The 18,525-nt window shown below is 41.3% G+C and overlaps 1 protein-coding gene across 3 annotated transcripts in view; it reads left to right on the forward strand.

The window, feature by feature from the left end:
* LOC101953908 (ubiquinol-cytochrome-c reductase complex assembly factor 1) overlaps nucleotides 1-18,525 on the forward strand; it is a 95,149-nt gene that overhangs the window by 7,444 nt on the left and 69,180 nt on the right. For all 3 annotated transcript variants that reach the window (XM_065566600.1, XM_065566601.1, XM_065566602.1), the window contains exons 4-5: nucleotides 2,963-3,070; nucleotides 5,677-5,749. In XM_065566600.1, the coding sequence (XP_065422672.1) occupies nucleotides 2,963-3,070; nucleotides 5,677-5,749 (181 nt within the window). The remainder of the gene's footprint in view (nucleotides 1-2,962; nucleotides 3,071-5,676; nucleotides 5,750-18,525) is intronic.

Here is an 18,525-nt window from a genome sequence, read left to right on the forward strand (position 1 = left end):
AAAAGAGAAAAATAACAATTTTAATACTGTACCTGTAATGCGGGTGATTCCGCCCGCCATTACACTCAATGTAATTTTGACTGTACGTGATTTTCACTTTACTCGCTGACTGCGGAACGTAAGATGCGACAGACCTGTAGATGAAATTACTATAAGGTGGGTGCAAAGACCGATAACTACTCTGAGTATGAGGTATGACGTGGCAGGTAATTGTCCTGCTCTACTCGGCACTGGTGAGGCCTCCGCTGGAGTACTGTGTCCAGTTCTGGGTGCCACACTTTAGGAAAGAGGTAAACAAATTAAAGAGAGTCGAGAAGAGAGCAACAAAAATGATAAAAGGTTTAGAAAACCTGTCCTATGAGGAAAGATTTTAAAATTGGGCATGTTTAGTCTTGAGAAAAGAAGACTGAGGAGGGACCTGATAATATGTTCAAATATGTTAAGGGCTGTTATAAAGAGGACAGTGATCAATTGTTCTCCATGTCCACTGAAGGTAGGACTAGAAATAATGGGCTTAATTGGCAGCAAGGGAAATTTTAGGTTAGCTATTAGGAAAAACTTTCTAACTATAAGGATAGTTAAGCTCTGGAGTAGGCTTTCAAAGGAGATTGTGGAATCTCCATCATTGGAGATTTTTAAGAACAGTTTGGACAAACACCTGTCAGGGATGGTCTAGGTTTACTTGGTCCTGCCTCAGAGCAGGGGGCTGGACTGGATGTTATAGAGTAGACATTATCACAGACCAAGGCCAGTGATTTGAGAGCTGCAAGGTATCCCTCCAAGAGGCAGAGCACTAAGTGTCATGTTCCTTTCTCTCTCCCCAACTGGGTGATGGGGAGCTGCTGGGAAAGGTCCAACAAAAGGCCCTGTGAGAGATAGGGCTGAGATGGGAAGAGAAGTACTAATTGGGGGCAGATTCTTCCTTGTCTTCTTCAGGAGAAAAGAGACAGAAGTGTTGCCCCCACTTTTAAAGGGGATAGGATGCTTCCCCTCTCTTTCTGGTGTGTGTGTGTGCGGGGGGGGAGGGGGGGAGAGAATGTGAGGTATAGCAAATTTTGCTATTCACTAAATGTTTAATACTGTCATACTAAATATTAATAGTAACTAATGATGGTGTGCTGTGAACGCAGCATATCCTGCTGACCAGTATTGTTTTGCTTCCTTTTCTCCCCGCATCTTTACATCTACTGTGGCCTCTTGTCTTATACTTGGATTGTAACCTCATTGGGGCAGAATCCATCTCTGTTATGTTTTTGTTCAGTGCCTAGCACAATGGGTCCTTGTCTTTGATAGCCTCTAGGTATTACCATAATGCAAATAATAACTCTGATGGTCCTTGCTCCACAGAGCTTGCAGGCTAAGAAAACGACAGCATACAACAGGTGCACAAGATATAAGAAGGGGAGCGGGTTGGGAGAACGAAGGAACAATAAAATTCACATACAATGCCTGACAACAATCCCAGTTTGCTACTGGCATAGGCTTAGTCAGATGGCAATGGTTTGTAGGCATTATGGCAGAGCTAAATTCTAAAGAGATTTGAAAGAGAACAAAGTAGTGGCTTTACAGATTTTTACAGTGTCTTTCCCCAGTGTAAGGGAAAGGCAATATGAAAGAAAACATGGAGGCATATGTGGGAGAAATGGAGTAGCAGTCAAGACAGGCATCATGTCCTGAACAAATTTTCCTGGTAGTGAAGTTCGGCTTACTGGCCTGTAATTGCCGCTGGAGCCTTTTAAAAATATTGGCATCATCTTAGCTGCCCTCCAGTCATCTGATACAGAAGCTGATTTAAATGATAGGTTACATACCACAGTTAGTAGTTCTTGCCACTGCTGATCATTCCAGGTCTTTCTCGCCAATCCATGCTGGTTTCCTGAACCCAGAGATGACGCTGCATGCTGTAAACCTGCTCTAGGAACTGGTCTTTTACTATCGGTTGCTCTTTTTCTTTGTCTGCTTCCTGGTTCCACTGCTGTAGAAGACCTCCTGCTGCTGGAGGAGCTGCTGTTGCTGCCACATCATCTGCTCAGTGGTGTGGCTGGCGAATGCATCTGACTTTGAGTGCTGAAATATAGCCCCGGTTGTCAGCATAGCAGCACAGGGCATTAAGAAGTATGAGAATAAACAGGAAGAACTAGTGAATAATCATGGCTGTGACAGAGTTGGCATCATAGAGACTTGGTGGGATAATACACGTGACTGGAATATTGGTATAGAAGGGTACAGCATATGCAAGCAGACTTCTGAACTATACCTATTAGAAATGGTGATATAAAACAAAAATTTAAAAAGGTGCACATTTTTATCAGAAAAATTAATCACTGGAATATCTTATCAAGGTATATGATGGATTGTCCATCAATTGGTGTATTTAAATGAAGATTGGATGTCCTTCTAAAAATACACTGTAGCTCCACCACAATTTATAAGCTTGATACAGAAATTATTGGGTAAAATTCTATTATCTGTGCAATAGAGGAGGTCAGACTATAAGATCATTAAAGATCCCTTCTTCCTTAACATATATGAATATGTATACATAAGGTAACCAAATTCACATTGCAAGAATGTTAATTCTGTCATTTTTTAACTTTTGAGTAATTGTCTTTCAGTTCTTCTAATGTGATTTAGTGTATCTGTCTGGGCAATCTTTAACGTTTTACAGTTCGACTTTAATTTATTGGTTAGGCCCCCAATAAAGTAGGCTGGAGGTGTGTATACAGATTCTTATCACTCTAAATAAAGTGAATCAGTGAGTAATCGGTGTATAGGTGTAGTGTGTTCTCAGGAGTGCTGGTATGTCCGTTTTGTGCACTGCATTAGTTATAAAGACAACTTACAACGGAAGTTAAAATTTCCAATTTATTTTTTATTTGGCTAAAATGATTAGATTGAATTGCTGGGATAAGGACATGTGGTTCTGTGTCGTATTTGATTTTTACCTTGTTTTACCTTACAGTTTCTTGCTGCAAAAGATTCCCTGCAGCCATCTGAAGAGAAAGTGGGTGCCTTCACAAAGATAATAGAAGCAATGGGATTCACAGGACCACTGAAATATAACAAATGGGTAATGCAATTATTTTGGTAGTCTTAATATTTTCCTGTAGTTGGTTACTTTACATCTGTTTTGAGAACTAGGTTCTTTGTGACATGGGAGGGATATTTATGTGCACAGTCACATTCATATTACCCATATAAAATCCTCTCACACAATATGGAGAATAATAGCCCAAGGCTTTAACCTGCCTTGATTTATGCACAAGGCCTCCATTGACACAAGTAGGAGTTTTATTATTTTGGTCACTTGGATTCCCAAAAACTTATTTCCTCACTTTATTCATCCATCAAAGTTCCCACATCACAGTTACCCTCCAGTAATGGAAGCTGGCAGCAATTCCCTTTGGGAGCTTGTGAACACTCCCAAGTTGTCTAGAGGGTTTTGTTGAAGAGTGTTGCATGTTGCTTCCTCCCTTGGTCCCAACAAAGGCTGACCACACTGCCTCTGCTTTGTTACCACTTTCTTTTGGTTCAGGGACTTGAGCTTACAGAGAGGATGGGTTTTATGGTTATGAGTCTAAATTGGGACTCTAGAGACCTGGGTTCATTTCCTGGGTTTGCCACAGGCTCCTTGTATGACCTTGGGTAAGTCACTTAATCTCTTTCTGTTCCCCACCTGTAAAATTTCATCCACCCTTTGCCTTCCTTATTTAGACTGTACACTCAGACTCTTGTTGGGGTCTCTAGGTGCTAGGAGGATAGCAATACAATGAAAATAAGAATTTGAGTGCTGAGCATCACATGACAATTCTTGAGCTAATCTTACATTGATTTGAAATCTGTGTTTAGTTTGTGTGTAACTCAACTTCCCTTGTATAGAGTGACTGACTTGTGTCCACCTTTAAAGATCTAAATGTGGGTATCTGACCTTCTTGAGTGGTTATTGGTGTCTGTGTGTGTTTGGGGTAATGCATTTTATTTAGAGAGGCTTGTTTCTTTTCGGTTATTCTTCAAGAGTATATATGTTTTGCTCAGTTCTCTCCAGATAACACACTGAATTAATAAAGAATGAGAATGTTCCAATAACTGGCAGTTAACATTACATATGGCAAATGCTGGAGATCGCTGCTATAGATTTCCAGTGTCATCCTGGATCAAATCACTTAATATTTGTGCCTCAGTTTTTTCAGTCCCTAAAATAGTGATTATGCTACTCTGTCTCACAGGGATGTTGGGAGGATAATTTCACTAATGTCTGTAATATGTTCAGGTACTATGGTGAAAAGAATAATTGAAAAGACTACAAATAAAACAAAGGAAAATGGATTATATATTTAATGGAGGATTATAAAGACAGGATGAAAATTAATAATGGGACGGGGCCCATATTAACAATATGGGTTTCAGTCATTGTGCAGTGGTTACAATACATCAGAACAAAATTTCCATAAATCTTAACTGAAATAATTTTGCATTGATAATCTCTCATTGTATTGGTGTTGTCACAAAGTCTGAACTCAAGTGGTTTGCATTTTCTATTGTAAATTGTAATTGTTATGGCACATAAGTTTAGGCATAATTCTGATTAAGAGAGCTTTGGATGTCAAAATCTTCCATTTTTCTGGCAGAACTTCAGGACTACTGAATGAGGACATGCCTTAAAGCTGTTCTCCTCCTTTGGAAATTATTTCCCTAGTGTCCTTGTAGTCAGATCAGACTTAAATTTACCTTTTGGTATTTTGAAGTGCTGTCTTAAAATGCAGAGTGCACATTCTGATTAGGTGGTCTACTAGTACAGTGGGTTCATGGTTCACCTATGGGGTGGGTTCGCCTAAAATGGTGGGTTCATTGTTCCCTAGCAGTCCCAAAGGCAGGTGGATGAAGAGTGCTGTGAATTCTCTACTTCTCCCAGTCCCTTCCCAAAGGTGAGTGGAAGGGAGCAGTTAAGAGTTTTCCTCTTCTGTCTCTGATTTGTATATAGACAGTCCTCGGACTTATGATACAATTGGTTCCTTACAATTGTGTCGTAAGTCGGAACTCGGAACCACAGTCTACTCCATTGCGGGACCAAGTGTCGTAAACTCGAAACCTATAGTCATAAGGCGAATCAGGGTGTCAATGTAGAAGCGTCGTAAGTGCCGTCCCTCGTAACTTAAACGTGAAGTCAGACTGCCTGTATCCTATTTTTAGAAAATGTAATGAACAGGCTAATGTTGCACTAGAAGGCAATAAACAAGACTACCAAGTCTTGGGGCATGTTAAATCTATATCACCAAGGTCTTTGTCTGACATTCTCTTTTAGCACCTTAAACATGCTTGTTTTATGAGTATATTTGAAGCTAAAAAGAGAAATTTTGATGAGTTTTTGGCACATCAATGGTTTATTTTTTAAAATATTTAAAAAGTGACTTGTGCAAAATTAATCTCAGAATAGTATAAATCAACATTAAGAGATATAGGAGGATATCAAAAAGACAAAACAGACCCATCTTCACATGTTTCTTTTTTAAATGCCTTGGGATGGCTTTAAGGAGGGGCATTAAAATGAGTGTCTAATCCAACATATGGATACACAGATCTGATCATAGAAGAGCACTGTGTACGCTTGTGTAACTTATCCAGACTTCATGGCGACCTTTTGGTGGGTACTACAGGTGTTGTTTTCTCTCTCTCTAGAAGATTAAGATAGCGGCTCTGCGCATGTACACTTGCTGTGTGGAGAGAACTGACTACGAGGAATTCTTTCACAGTAAGTTATTGGTCTCTAGGATGCTAGAGCCTGGAGTGTGCCCCAGATGAGGTCGGGGCTGGCTAGAACCTGGGCTACCCAGTGCCTGTGACAGGTTGGTCTGGCTGGAAACCAAACGCATTCCCCCGTGTAGTGGGTGCAGGGCTGAATAGAACTTGGGCGTATTGTGCCTCTCCCCTAACTGTCCTGCCATAACAGAGGTACTCCATGCCCCCCCATGAGGCTGGGTCAGACTATAGAAACTGAATTTGCTGCTACTATCTCATTCTCCCTACACCTTCTGCACTGTGGGGAGAGATGGTTAGAATTCCAAGATGTGGCCAGACAGAACCCAGAGTGATCCACCCATGAGGGCTGTCTACAACCTGAAGATGTCCCTCCCCTGTGGCCAAGGTAGGGCAGGCTAGAATCTATATTCCCTGCCTTTCCATATTTGTGTTATAGCTGGCTGGCTACAGCATGACCCTGGCACTCTACCCATTCCAGCCCTGTGTCATCATAGAATATCAGGGTTGGAAAGGACCTCAGGAGGTCATCTAGTCGTCCCCCCTGCTCAAAGCAGGACCAATCCCCAGACAGATTTTTGCCCCAGATCCCTAAATGGCCCCCTCAAGGATTGAACTCACAACCCTGGGTTTAGCAGTCCAATGCTCAAACCACAGAGCTATCCCTCTGCCTAGGGCCATCTGGAGCCTGAATGCACCCCCACACCCACCCCCTGACCTCTTGTCAAGGGCAGGGCCACCTAGAACCCAGAGAGACAGTCCTCTCCTTTCCACATTTCAGGAGCATGGCTGGCTAGAACATCCTACCCTCCCATACCCTGTCTTGGCACATAGGTTTAGAACTGGGACAAGCCCCTGGATAGAGGGGAAGGTCTTACTAGAACCGGAATACCCTTTTCCCTTGATGTATGGGAGTGGCTTGGACTGGGATGACCGTTCTCCACTGTTGTGGGGGTGGGACAGCTAGATCCTGGAGACACAACTCCCTTTCTCCAGCCGCACAACAGGGCTGGCTGTTTGTCAGTGTGGGAAGCATGGTATTTTTTTCATGCTTATTTGAATTGTCGAAAAACCTGATGGGAATTGCATATGGATTTCCTAAGAACTAAGATTCACCATTAGCTCTGAAAACTTGGGACCTTTTCCTTTATGCACAAACATTCTTTTGGCTAAATTCTCTTTAGTTTTGGTATTTTATATGTGCTCATGACAAGGGTTTTCCTTTAAATTTTTAATTGGGTCTCTGGCTCTATTTAGCAGAACATTTACTTAGAAAATTTTTACGGTGATGATAGTGGGTAAAATTTAGAAAAAATTCAACACTTACTAATATTAATATTAGTAAGTGAAGACCTCTGTACCTTTCATCACAATGTAATTTTGACAGGTTTCCATGCCCTCTTCTGTGTCCTGCTCCGGTCTCATTTTTGAACAGGTACACTTTTAGCATGGCAGCCATTTTGAATTTAATTTTAAGTGGGGAGCATTAGGACAAATGTATAAATAGTGTTTGTGCGGGGTTTTTTTTACGTTAAGGTCATTTTAAGGTATTTTTAAATAGGCTACAGCATAAATAAGCATTAAGCCCTTTTAAAATAATTTACAAAACAGAGGATTATCAGAAAGTAAGAGTTAGTTACATGGACAGGAAAAAAGGCAGAAAGAGAAAATAAAGGGGATTAAACAAGACAAAATGAGAGAAATTTAAAACAGCAAGATAGGAAAAAAAGGCAAAAAAATAGAGAGAGAATTACGTGAAATATTACAAAGTGAGAGAGTTTTAAAACCGCAAAAAAGGAAAAAAAGCCTCCTAGCCTGTTACAAGTCAGATGGCAGAAAGAGAGAAAATAAAGCAGAGTAAACAAGACGCAAAGTGTTAGAGGGTTTTAAAATAGCAAGTAAGGAAAAAAGCCTCTCACTGTTCGAATAGAAGAGAGAGAAATTAAAGTGGATTCACAGAGAGAGCAAGCTTTAAAATAGAAATAGAAAAGCATCTGACCCCAATGGCTGTCACTAGTTAAATACCAGCAATTCCGGGACAATCAGCCTTGGATAAGCCACACTTCTTGGCTGAGCCAATCAGAAGATATTCTTTAGACACATCATAGAATAATAAATAATTCATTTTCCTGAACCAGTGAGAAGTTTGTCTAAAGCCATTGCCTTTTAGGGATATGTGCTAGGAGTCTTGATTTTCCTAACTCACTATGAATGCAGCAGTTTTTTTAGCAAGGATGTATCATAGCTGAAGCAATATGCCCCTTCCTGCAATGAAAGAACTTTTTAAATTCTAGAATTAGAACTGAAACGTCATACCCCTATTAGAGAGATTTCAGTAATATTTTCTTTTAAAAAAAGAATGAGATGAAAAATGCAGATTTTTGTGTTAGGGATATTGTGTAGAAAGACCCCAGACTTTTTAAAAAATTGTGCTTTTAAAAGTTTGCCTAAATGAATTGCCCACTGTGCAAAAGCAACCCCAACCAAAAACTGTTTCAAAGACTTATTACTGTATATAAAACACACAGTCTAATTTGAGAGGCTAGTTTAAATAGGGTGACCAGATAGCAAGTGTGAAAAATCAGGACGGGTTGGGGGGTAATAGATGCCTGTATAAAACAAAATCCCAAATATCGGGACTGTCCCTATAAAATCAGGACATCTGGTCATCCTAAGTTTAAATGAATTTGTGCAAGTTGCTAACCCTTTACCAGAGATAAGAATGCTATTTCTTCCTGACTTTAAAAAAAAAAAAAAAATGTAAATTCTGTTAAACATAATCACGCCAAGTACAGTTTTACAAATAAACTTTTAAAAGATTAGCATAAAAAACAGGGCATTAATAAGTGCTTTGTAGCACATACTTCTAAAAGTAATGGGAAAAAACGACATTGTTAAATGTAAGTGAAGCAGCTTTATAGATGTCTCACACACACATTTTTAAAGGTAAAATAACCAAAATCCATGTCTTAAGGATATTTGAAGAGGGGTAGTGACATAAAAATGTTTTACACAGGCTTATCGTTTGTATATACTTGAGAAACCCTTTGTGAGGGCTACTTTTTCCTTTTGCTAAAGAATTGTGTAACTTCAATAAGGGGGTGTTGTGGAATATCTGACGAAATGTCCCTCCTTTCTGCTAAAAAACTAACAATTGTAAAAAGAGTATTTTTAATAATTTCTGTAATATCAGTTTACAGCAGAGGTGGGCAAACTATGGCCCGCAGGACCCTCCTGGGCTGGGAGGCTAGCCCCAGGCCCCTCCCCCGCAGCCTCAGCTCACTGCGCCACTGGTTCAATGCTCTGGGCGGCAGGGCTGCGAGCTCCTGGGGCAGCGCAGCTGCAGAGTCAGGCCTCACCCAGTGCTCTGTGCTGCACGGTGGCGTGGCTGGCTCCAGCTGGGCTGCGCGGCTGTAGTGCCGCCAGCCACCAGTGCTCCAGGCAGCGCAGTAAGGGGGCAGGGAGCGGGGAGGTTGGATAGAGGGCAGGGGAGTTTGGGGGTGGTGGTCGGGGGGCAGGGGTGTGGATAAGGGTCTGGGCAGGAAATGGGGGGTTGAATGGGGGGTGAAAGGGTCCTGGGGGGGCAGTCAGGAAGGAGGGGAGGTTGGATGGGGTGGCGGGGGGCAGGAGGTCCGGGGGAGGTTGTCGGGGGGTGAGAAACAGGGGATGAAAGGGGGCCACACCTGGCTGTTTGGGGAGGCATAGCCTCCCCTAACTGGCCCTCCATACAATTTCCGAAACCCAATGCAGCCCTCAGGCCAAAAAGTTTGCCCGCCCCTGGTTTACAGGATATTTGTAAAATGAAGGTTTTTGGGGGTAGTATAATAGCACTTACATTTGCAGATAAAATATAAAAGTTTTTTAAAAAGACAAGCTATAGCTTTGTAACTGCATAAAGGAGGGAGATAAGGACTATTCCTATCTTAAAAAACATATCCCCTCCTCCTTTTGTCTAAAACAACTGTCTTTTGCAGCAAATTTTTTTTAATCACAGGATTAAAATTAAATACAATGAGAATTGAAATCAAGTGTTAGTATAGATTTGAATGACAAATTTTAAAAAGACTTGACTGGTTCATTGCATTTGTGTTCATTAATTCTGCACTGGATCCCAGTATTACACTATGTCCAGCAAGGAAATGCATCAAGTTTTTCACCTTGTTTGTGGCTTTCTAGCAAGACCAGTGTGGCTGGATATTTGCCTTTTCAGGGCAATGCAGATCACAGTCAAAGTAAATTTACAGCTTCTTAGGATCTAGTTACAATTTCTGTCAGTTTTCACCACACAGAACCATTAACTACTTATTTAACTTCGAGTACCTATTTATCACATCATTTGTTGTGGTTTGAGTTTTAATTCTGTAAGAGAACTGACTCAGGAAAGTTTGAGAGATAAAAATAATGCAAAACTAAGTGTGCAACAGCCCCTGTTCTTCTATTCCCTTAAACAGAAATTCCTCCTTATTTAGGGAGGAAGACCAATGGACTTTTGAAGTGCTAGCCCTAAACTATTGGCTAAGAAGGTTTTGTGTAAGTATTGTATATAAAAGGATAAGAACAGACCTGTTGATTAAAGATGGAAGCGCCTTGAAGCATGCCTCACAAACACCATCAGTCAAGCAGTTCATGAAGAGACCTTGTATGAGCGTAGTTGAAGGACTTGAACACACATCCCAGTGACACAAATGATGTTTGAGACATGGCATGGGAGTAAAGCAACAGAGATAGCTGCTGCTGAACAATGTGGGCACACGGACAATGTGGAGAAGCATGAGGCAAGACCACTGATCCAAGTTTTGTTTGAGACTCTGGACCCCAGACAGGAAACCCCAGGAGATTCAAATAGTGGGTTGTACAGAGATGAGTCATAGGTATGCTGCATGTAAGAATGGTTAGGTGCTTGGAGGGGACCTGGCCACGGTAGCTTAGTTGGCTAGAGCCTTTTGGATTGAGACCATACAGAGGCAATGTTATTTGAAACTGCAAACTGAAGAGGTCTCTTGACACACAAAATAAAATGTTTTAAAAGTACATTATTAAAAAAGTACATTGATACTTTAAAATTTTCAGCAGTTGAACATTGGTTTTTCAGATACCTTGGAGAATCTGGACACTGACAGCTTCAAAGGACCAAATGGATTAGGCCTGATCTGATCTTATCCAGACCCAAACAAGATGCTCAATAGGATGTCGAAAGAGAAGGGAATGTTTATTCAATAGGCATGTACTAGCTAACATTGAGGAAGAAATATGGTATCGAGCCTGTAATCCTAAAATCATTATGCAAGCAATTGTACAAGTTGATGTCAGGGAATCATCAAGCACTGTCTGAAAGAGAAGCAATTTAAGCACTGCCCGGGGGCTGTCGTAGAACCCCCAGCTAGAGGAGTCATGACTGTGTCAACTGGACTGTAGATGATGTGAACTATAAAATCAAGAGAACAGTAGTAATAATCTTACGTAGAAATATCTCAGTGTTTCTTCAACTGTGTCCAGATTTTTCTCTACATATATATCTCAATTTCTCAAAAAATGGTATTGAAAATTAATCCCTACAAGGGTCCCAAAAACTAGTTTTTACATTTAAAAAACAAACAAACCCCGCATTTGACAATTTTGACGAATACCCTATTATAAAAGATGCTAACACATTTTAATTTACAAATAGTATAGTTAATTTTGTAAAACTTTTTCATTAATCCTTTGTTAAAACAATTGCTTGAGCAAAAGAATGTCATTACATGACAAGTTTTGCAATTTTCTCAGATCCTTTAAATTATAATGCACACATTTGTGTATGAAATTCTGCTATTCATTTGTTTAAAGAAAAAATTACTGAAAATTCTCTAACTGGATTAAAACTAAAGGATGCCTCTGTATTACAAAATGATGCATTAACTGTGTTCTTAATGTCATGTTTAGATCCAATATGAAAACATACTACTATAGCTTTATTTCTAATTAAAGTTCTTTTGTTGCAGGGGGTAAGGAGTGGCAGATTTATTCAGATATGCCATGGTTCTCCTTTACTGCAGTTTCACAATTCTTTAGCAGATGGAAAGAATGGCAGTCATAAAGGCATTGCATCCCCATAATTTACAAATGATAAATGATAAACCTGTGCAAACTGTCCCCGGAACACCCTTTTCCCTGGATGTATGGGAGTGGCTTGGACACGGGGGGCTTGGAAACTTGTCAAAATTATATGGTGATGAAAGTTATAAAGGTCTCCACTTCTAATATTAAACATAAGGACATTTCAGAAAATAATTGTTGCCCCTTTGACGTGAGCAGTTAGCCAAAAATTAGAGCCTTGCAGAGTTGATTCCATTAGGATGAGAAATCAGTGTTACGAGTCAGGTGTATTTTGGGTGTAATCTTGTTTACAAAAAAAATACATGCTGTCACCGTTTGCCTGATCACAATAGAGATTTAGTAAGCAGTTTCCTTGCCCAGAATTCTGCAAGTCTGCCGCTCTAATGAACTCTGGTCCCACAAAGTTCTGTCTCTGCTTCTTCTCAGGGTTACACTCACCATTCCGCCTGGCTTTCTATTTCTTTCCAACATGCACACGCTGCAACCAATCTCCTAGGCACTGTGTTTGCAGCCACAGAAGGGCATTTATCTATTTGGGTCAGCTCACGCTTGATTATGCAGTTTAGGGATTTGGTGGTAGTTTTCAGTGTCTGTAGCTGTGTTTATTACATAAAGGGACTTGAACGCTCCTTTTGTTGAACCTAAAAAAGTGCTTGGCATACCCATTGGCTTAAATGAGGTCTGTTATTGTATCTAAGACCTTCTCCTTCCCCCCCGTCATGGCAGCACAACAAATCCTCATTTTTCATTGTACCTGATTGATAGCGCTCAGCCTACAGTAACCACACCCAGACTTTACAGCATTCCACAGAGCTGTCTTTTTCCTTCCTCTTATGAACTGCAGGTATGTTTGGTTTCTTTGGCTGAAAAGGAACTGACAGTTGGTGGCTGTGCAATTCTAATGATCCCTCTTCATGTGATGCTCACTCCTGAGAGGTGTAATGCTTTGACTTACTAGTTGGCTTCTGAATCTCTTGTCTTAAGCTCCGGGAGAAATCGTCTATAACCGGGGTCGGCAACCTTTCAGAAGTGGTATGCCGAGTCTTCATTTATTCACTCTAATTTAAGGTTTTGCGTGCTAGTAATACATTTTAACATTTTTAGAAGGTCTCTTTCTATATGTCTATAATATATAACTAAACTATTGTTGTATGTGAAGTAAATAAGGTTTTTAAAATGTTTAAGACGCTTCATTTAAAATTAAATTAAAATGCCTGACCAGTGGCCAAGACCCAGGCAGTGTGAGTGCCCCTGAAAATCAGCTCGCGTGCTGCAGGTTGCCTACCCCTGGTCTATAACCTTTACCTTGGAAATAAAATTTAGTTCTTTGAAAACTCTTATATCTGACTGTTGAGCATCTTGGTGGGGTAGGAAAGGTAGCAGGGTGTTGCTCTGTGAGTTGAAATTCATCTGAATTTTTTAGCCATCTATAAGGTTCCTAGTTCATGGTATAATCCTTAACCAAACACTTGACCGGTAGGTGGCAAGATACCGTTCTGTTGCGGACAGCTTTGCTTGAAAAAGGACAATAAGTTTAGCTGCATTGAAATCTTAGCCCATGGCATTCTTGCAAGCTGCAAATTGGGAGATCTGATTTTTCCAAAGTTCTAGGTATCTTTCAGTTTTTGCATGATTTTGTTTTTTTGGGTAAGTTTATCACATTTAATGGCTTGAAATTCCACTATCTTGCCCTTCCTTTATAACTTTTTAGTTAGCCCTGCAAGTCGGTAGCCTTAGCCTCACATGAGGTTATGGGAGATAGCAAATGGTCAGCTTGTACGTATAGAGAGTAAAATACTTTTTTAATAAAGTTACCCCTTATGCAAGGGTCAGCAGTGGAAAATAGTACCAGGAATCTGAAAAGGTGTCTGCTTCATGTAGCTTGTCATGCAAAGCAAAGGAAGCTAATTGCACATTTTATCATCATTTATTGGAGGCTAGCTTTATTTTCCACTGATTTTTTTAGAAACTTTCTGGTTAAAAGAAAAACACATTTAGCACTCTTTCCAAAGTTTTTCTGTTACATCCAACATAAACATTCCAGTTTCATGTGTTTTAATTGTTGCTAGATGGCAGATCCTCCGAGTACTATATTTGATACTATGAAGTAAAACTTACACAGAACCTTAATATTGCATAATTGAGTATATACAATGTATGCGAGTTGGCATTGCTGTGAGACCTGCTAATTTAAAAAATGTGTATAGTAGATGTTGATTAACATGAAGTTGCATATCAGCCAGATCTTACTGAGTTTTCCAAATGCAATAGTGGCTCACCCAAGTCTTCTTTTTTATGTCATCTTCAACAATTTCTTTTCTTTGATACTAGTTCTCCAAGGTACACAAATTTTTCCACTTGTTCTAGTTCTTTGTCTCCAACTTTGATCTTTACTTCTTGTCTTCCACTTGCCATAGTTTTTTTGGCTTCTCTTCTCCATGCTCTATTTGGATTTGGTAAGCCCTGGAAAGTTAAAGACATTTTGATAAAAACAAAAATCAGTGTACGGAGACAGTTGTCTTACCAATACTGTGATACATGTTGAAATGTTGGAGTATGAGGAAGGCCAATGGATGTAAGATATTGACTGCAGAAATGAACTGGCTGAGGGGAATACTGAGAGTTTCAAGATTGCAGAAAATAAAAAACGAAGTGATAAGAAAATGGCTAGGGCAAGAAATAACGCTGTTACAGAAGATTCAAGGAAGCTGTCTGCGATGGTTTGGACAAGAATGGACCTGGAAAAGATCCCATACATACCACTACGTATCAGTGTGCAAGGAACTAGACAAAGAGGAAGGCTGAGGATGCGATGAATAGGCATAAGTGGAGAATGACATAGCACAAAAAGGTTTAAAGGTAAATGAAGCCGTGAAGTTGGTACGAGACAGAAAGTGGTGGAAAGACTTCATTTGGCCCCATTGCTGCTGAGCTGATGGATGGACATTAAGAAGCACATCAACCAGAATGCAGATAGCCCAGCTTTTGCCCTTGCCCATCAACAACAAAAGAAGCAAACCTAGTGAACAATGAACAGTTGCCAACCTAGTGAGCCGTGAACAGAAGGGAAGCAAACAGAGGGAGTTTGCTTGGGAGCTCACCTAGGGAGAGAGCCCACAGAGTTTTTGCCTTTCAGGCTTCTGGGAACAGTAAATACATCATCTGAAAAGGCTCTTGATACAGTACAAGGAAGAAAATATGGATTGTGATGGATCAGCTGTTGTGACCTGCACAGGATGTGTCATGTTTGTCTTTCTCCTGGAGGACAGAAGCGACTTTGTCTGTACAAAATGCAAGCTGGTCTCCATACTGGAAGAAAAGGTCCAAGGACTGGAAGCCCAAGTATCGATCCTGCATTGCATCAGAGAAAATGAAGACTTCCCGAATAGAAGTGAGGATTTGTGTAGCCTGATCTATGGATTATATATTAATTATATTGATGACTTAAGAATTCCCAGTTATTACTCTGAGGTTTGACTGATTCTCGTCCCAAGATCAGGCCCAGTATTGTCAAAATTACTGTTCATTTGGGAACCCTGATGTGCACTGTTGCAACACTCACACTTTAGAAACCTTTCTGTATTTGTAATAGTTTATTAATACATTTAGCAAAGTCACAAACACTCTAACCCTGCAAGGTAGAGATAACACAGAATATACATCTGAACCTCTATATACTTACTCCATCCTTTTCAGAACAACCTGAAATGTTAGCCATTATCATCTTCATTACCATCACCTTCCTCATCATCACCAGTGGCCATGATCCTGGCACCTGCCAAGGGCTACATCTCTCTCTCCTGCTCAGAGGCTGGGATACAACTCTTATAATATGTTATGCTGACACCACTATGCCTAATGCCTATTCAATGGGGGTTTCTCCTCTCTTCCTTATTTGTATTTCCTCACCTTACTAATGTTGGGGTGCCCTTCTCCTATAGGTTAGTACAGTGGTTCTCAGACTTCATTGCACCGTGACCCTCTTCTGACAAGAAAAATGACTACGTGACCCCAGGAGCGGGGACCAAAGCCTGAGTTCGCCCAAGCCCCGCTGCCCCAGGCGGTGGGGAGCCAAAGACAAAGTCTGAGTCCCCGCCCTGGGCATGGGGGCCAAAGCTGAAGCTCGAGGACTTCAGCCCTGGGCTTGGGGGCCTGAAGCCCTTGGGCTTTGGCTTTGGGTTCAGCCCCAGGAGGTGGGGTTCGGGCTTTGGTCCTGGGTGGCGGGGCTCAAGTTACAGGCCCCCCTGCCCACGCTTCAGCCCCGGGCCCCAGCATGTCTAACGCCAGCCCTGGTGACCCCATTAAAACAGGGTCACAACCCATAGTTTGAGAACTGCTGGGTTATATATTAATGATCTCAACTTTTATTACCAAATACATCAGTTTGTTGCCATGGTATTCTTGTGGTCAGACATCTGCAGAGGTTCCTATCTTAAAATATCCAAAAGCTGGTGTTAGCTCATATTCCTGTGGTTGCCTGGTGTCAGTATGTACAACTTCCCCCTTAAACACAGGTCCCAGGTCCCCAAAACTTAGTTGGGCCATTGATCTGTGCCAAAGTTTATAGGCCTCAAGCTTTATGCTAACTGCTAAAGCCAATGTCTTACAGGAGACAGGCCTGCTAAATAAAATAAATGCTAAAGCTAGGTCTGTGGGCCACATTTTGGTATTGCGGGCACAGCATGCCGAAGAATCAGAGAGGGCAGTGCAATGGGGACTGAAGAACAGGGAAGAAAACTGGTAGCGTATGACCTCCTGAAGAAGAGGAGGAGAACCAGGGTACCCCCAACACAGATAGAGGTAAGCAACTGCTTTCAGGCTCTCTGTACAGGTAATACTGTTGATAATGCCTTGGAAAAGTCATCTGAAGAAGGGGTCAGAAGGGATGGGAGTTTTGTGACCACCACTTCCAAAAGGAGGAGCGGGGTGGCGGTGGTCGGGGACTGAGTTATCTATCTGCTGCCCAGACTGAGACTCCCTAGAAGAGTGCTGCTTACCTGGAGCTAGAATTCAGGATGTGACAGAGAATCTGCCAAGACTCGTCAAGTCTTCTGAAGTTCTCCTAAGGTGCATTGGATTTCCACCTTAGCCAGTATATTCATCTACCAATATTTTTTCCTAAACCAAATAAATCTCAGCATGAGACCTCCTGTCATATGTTAGATGTACATCGGACTTTGGCCTTTTACCTGAATAGGACCAAACAATTTTGGAAATCACCTAAACTGTCTCCATCGCAGAAAGATCTAGAGGGGTACATGATTTCTTCACAGAGACTGTTAAGATGGCTCTCTGGATATATTACTGCTTGCTATAATGCAGCTGGTGCTTTGCCTCCCCAGAGGATAACAGCACACTCTCCTAGATTGCAGGCAGCTTCCACAGCGTTACTGAAAAACATTCCAGTATCTGAGATATGCATAGCTGCTACATGGGCCTCAGCGCATCCCTTTTCTAAATGCTATGCCTTCGTCCATTCCACCAGATCTGATGCCGCACTTGGTAATGCAGTACTGTCTTCAGTCTTGGACTTGATTCCGAAACTCCCTCCTCCCTGTGAGGATACTGCTTGGGAGTCATCTGAAGTGGAGCAACCATAGGGGCACTACTTGACGAAGAAGAAAGGGTTACTTGCTTTGTTCAGTAACTGTGGTTCTTCGAGATGTGTGTCCATGTGGGTGCTCCACTACCTGCCCTCCATCTCCTCTGCTTTGGACTGTGCTTCGTTGGACATTTGGCTAGAGAAGGAACTGAGGGTGGTTCACCCATGCAGCCCTGTATACCCTCAGAGCATGCCATGAGGTTGCATAGAACTCATGCATGGGCCAAACGGACACTGCTAATGAAAAATTTCCGATCAAGGTACATGCACACCTGAAGTGGAGCATCTATAGGGAGACATCTTGAAGAACCACTGTTAGCACACAAGGTGAGTAACCCTTCTGTTGTTGAGAGAAACTGGCCATACTGGTGTGTTGCAGTTTTTGTTATGATTGTGGTTTTAATCATGTGGAGAACTTGATCCTGCTCACATTTGTCAGTGGCAAAACTCCAGCTCACTTAAATAGTACAGGATCAGTCTCCTAGAGACCTTAGATAAGCATCTCATGTCTTTCTATGTACTTCAATCAAACCAAATAAAGAATAGTCTAGTTAAAGGGCAATTTACAACAGGTTATTTGAGCCATCCTTTAGAAAATGCAAATCCAACCCTAGTGAAGCCAGTAAAAAGAAACATAAACAATGGCAGATAGTTTGTAAAGTGGGAATTAAAAGTAGGGAGCTAAGAGGGATGTTGAAGAGCAAATAGAGAGAGACATAAAAACATAACAAGAAATTCTTTAAGTATATGAGAAGCAGGAAGTCTGTGAGTATTGATGGGTGCGCTGGACCACTAGCGGGTAAAGGAAGCAACTAAGGAGCACAAGGACATTGCAGAGAAGCTAAACTATTTCTTTGCATCTGTCTTCCCCACAACTGATACTAAAGAGATACCAACCTGGACCTACTCTTCAAGTAAAAATTAGAGGACACTTTCAGAGATTGAAGTGTCAGGAGCATGTGCTAGAACAAATGGATACATTTTCAGAACAGCAAGTCACTAGGACTAGATGATATTCACTCTAGAGTTCTGTGGGAATCAAGTGCTTGAGCTGCCTCGAGATTGAGCTGCAG

The sequence above is a fragment of the Chrysemys picta genome, chromosome 13 (assembly GCF_011386835.1).
Source record: "Chrysemys picta bellii isolate R12L10 chromosome 13, ASM1138683v2, whole genome shotgun sequence".
Taxonomy (NCBI): Eukaryota; Metazoa; Chordata; order Testudines; family Emydidae; genus Chrysemys; species Chrysemys picta.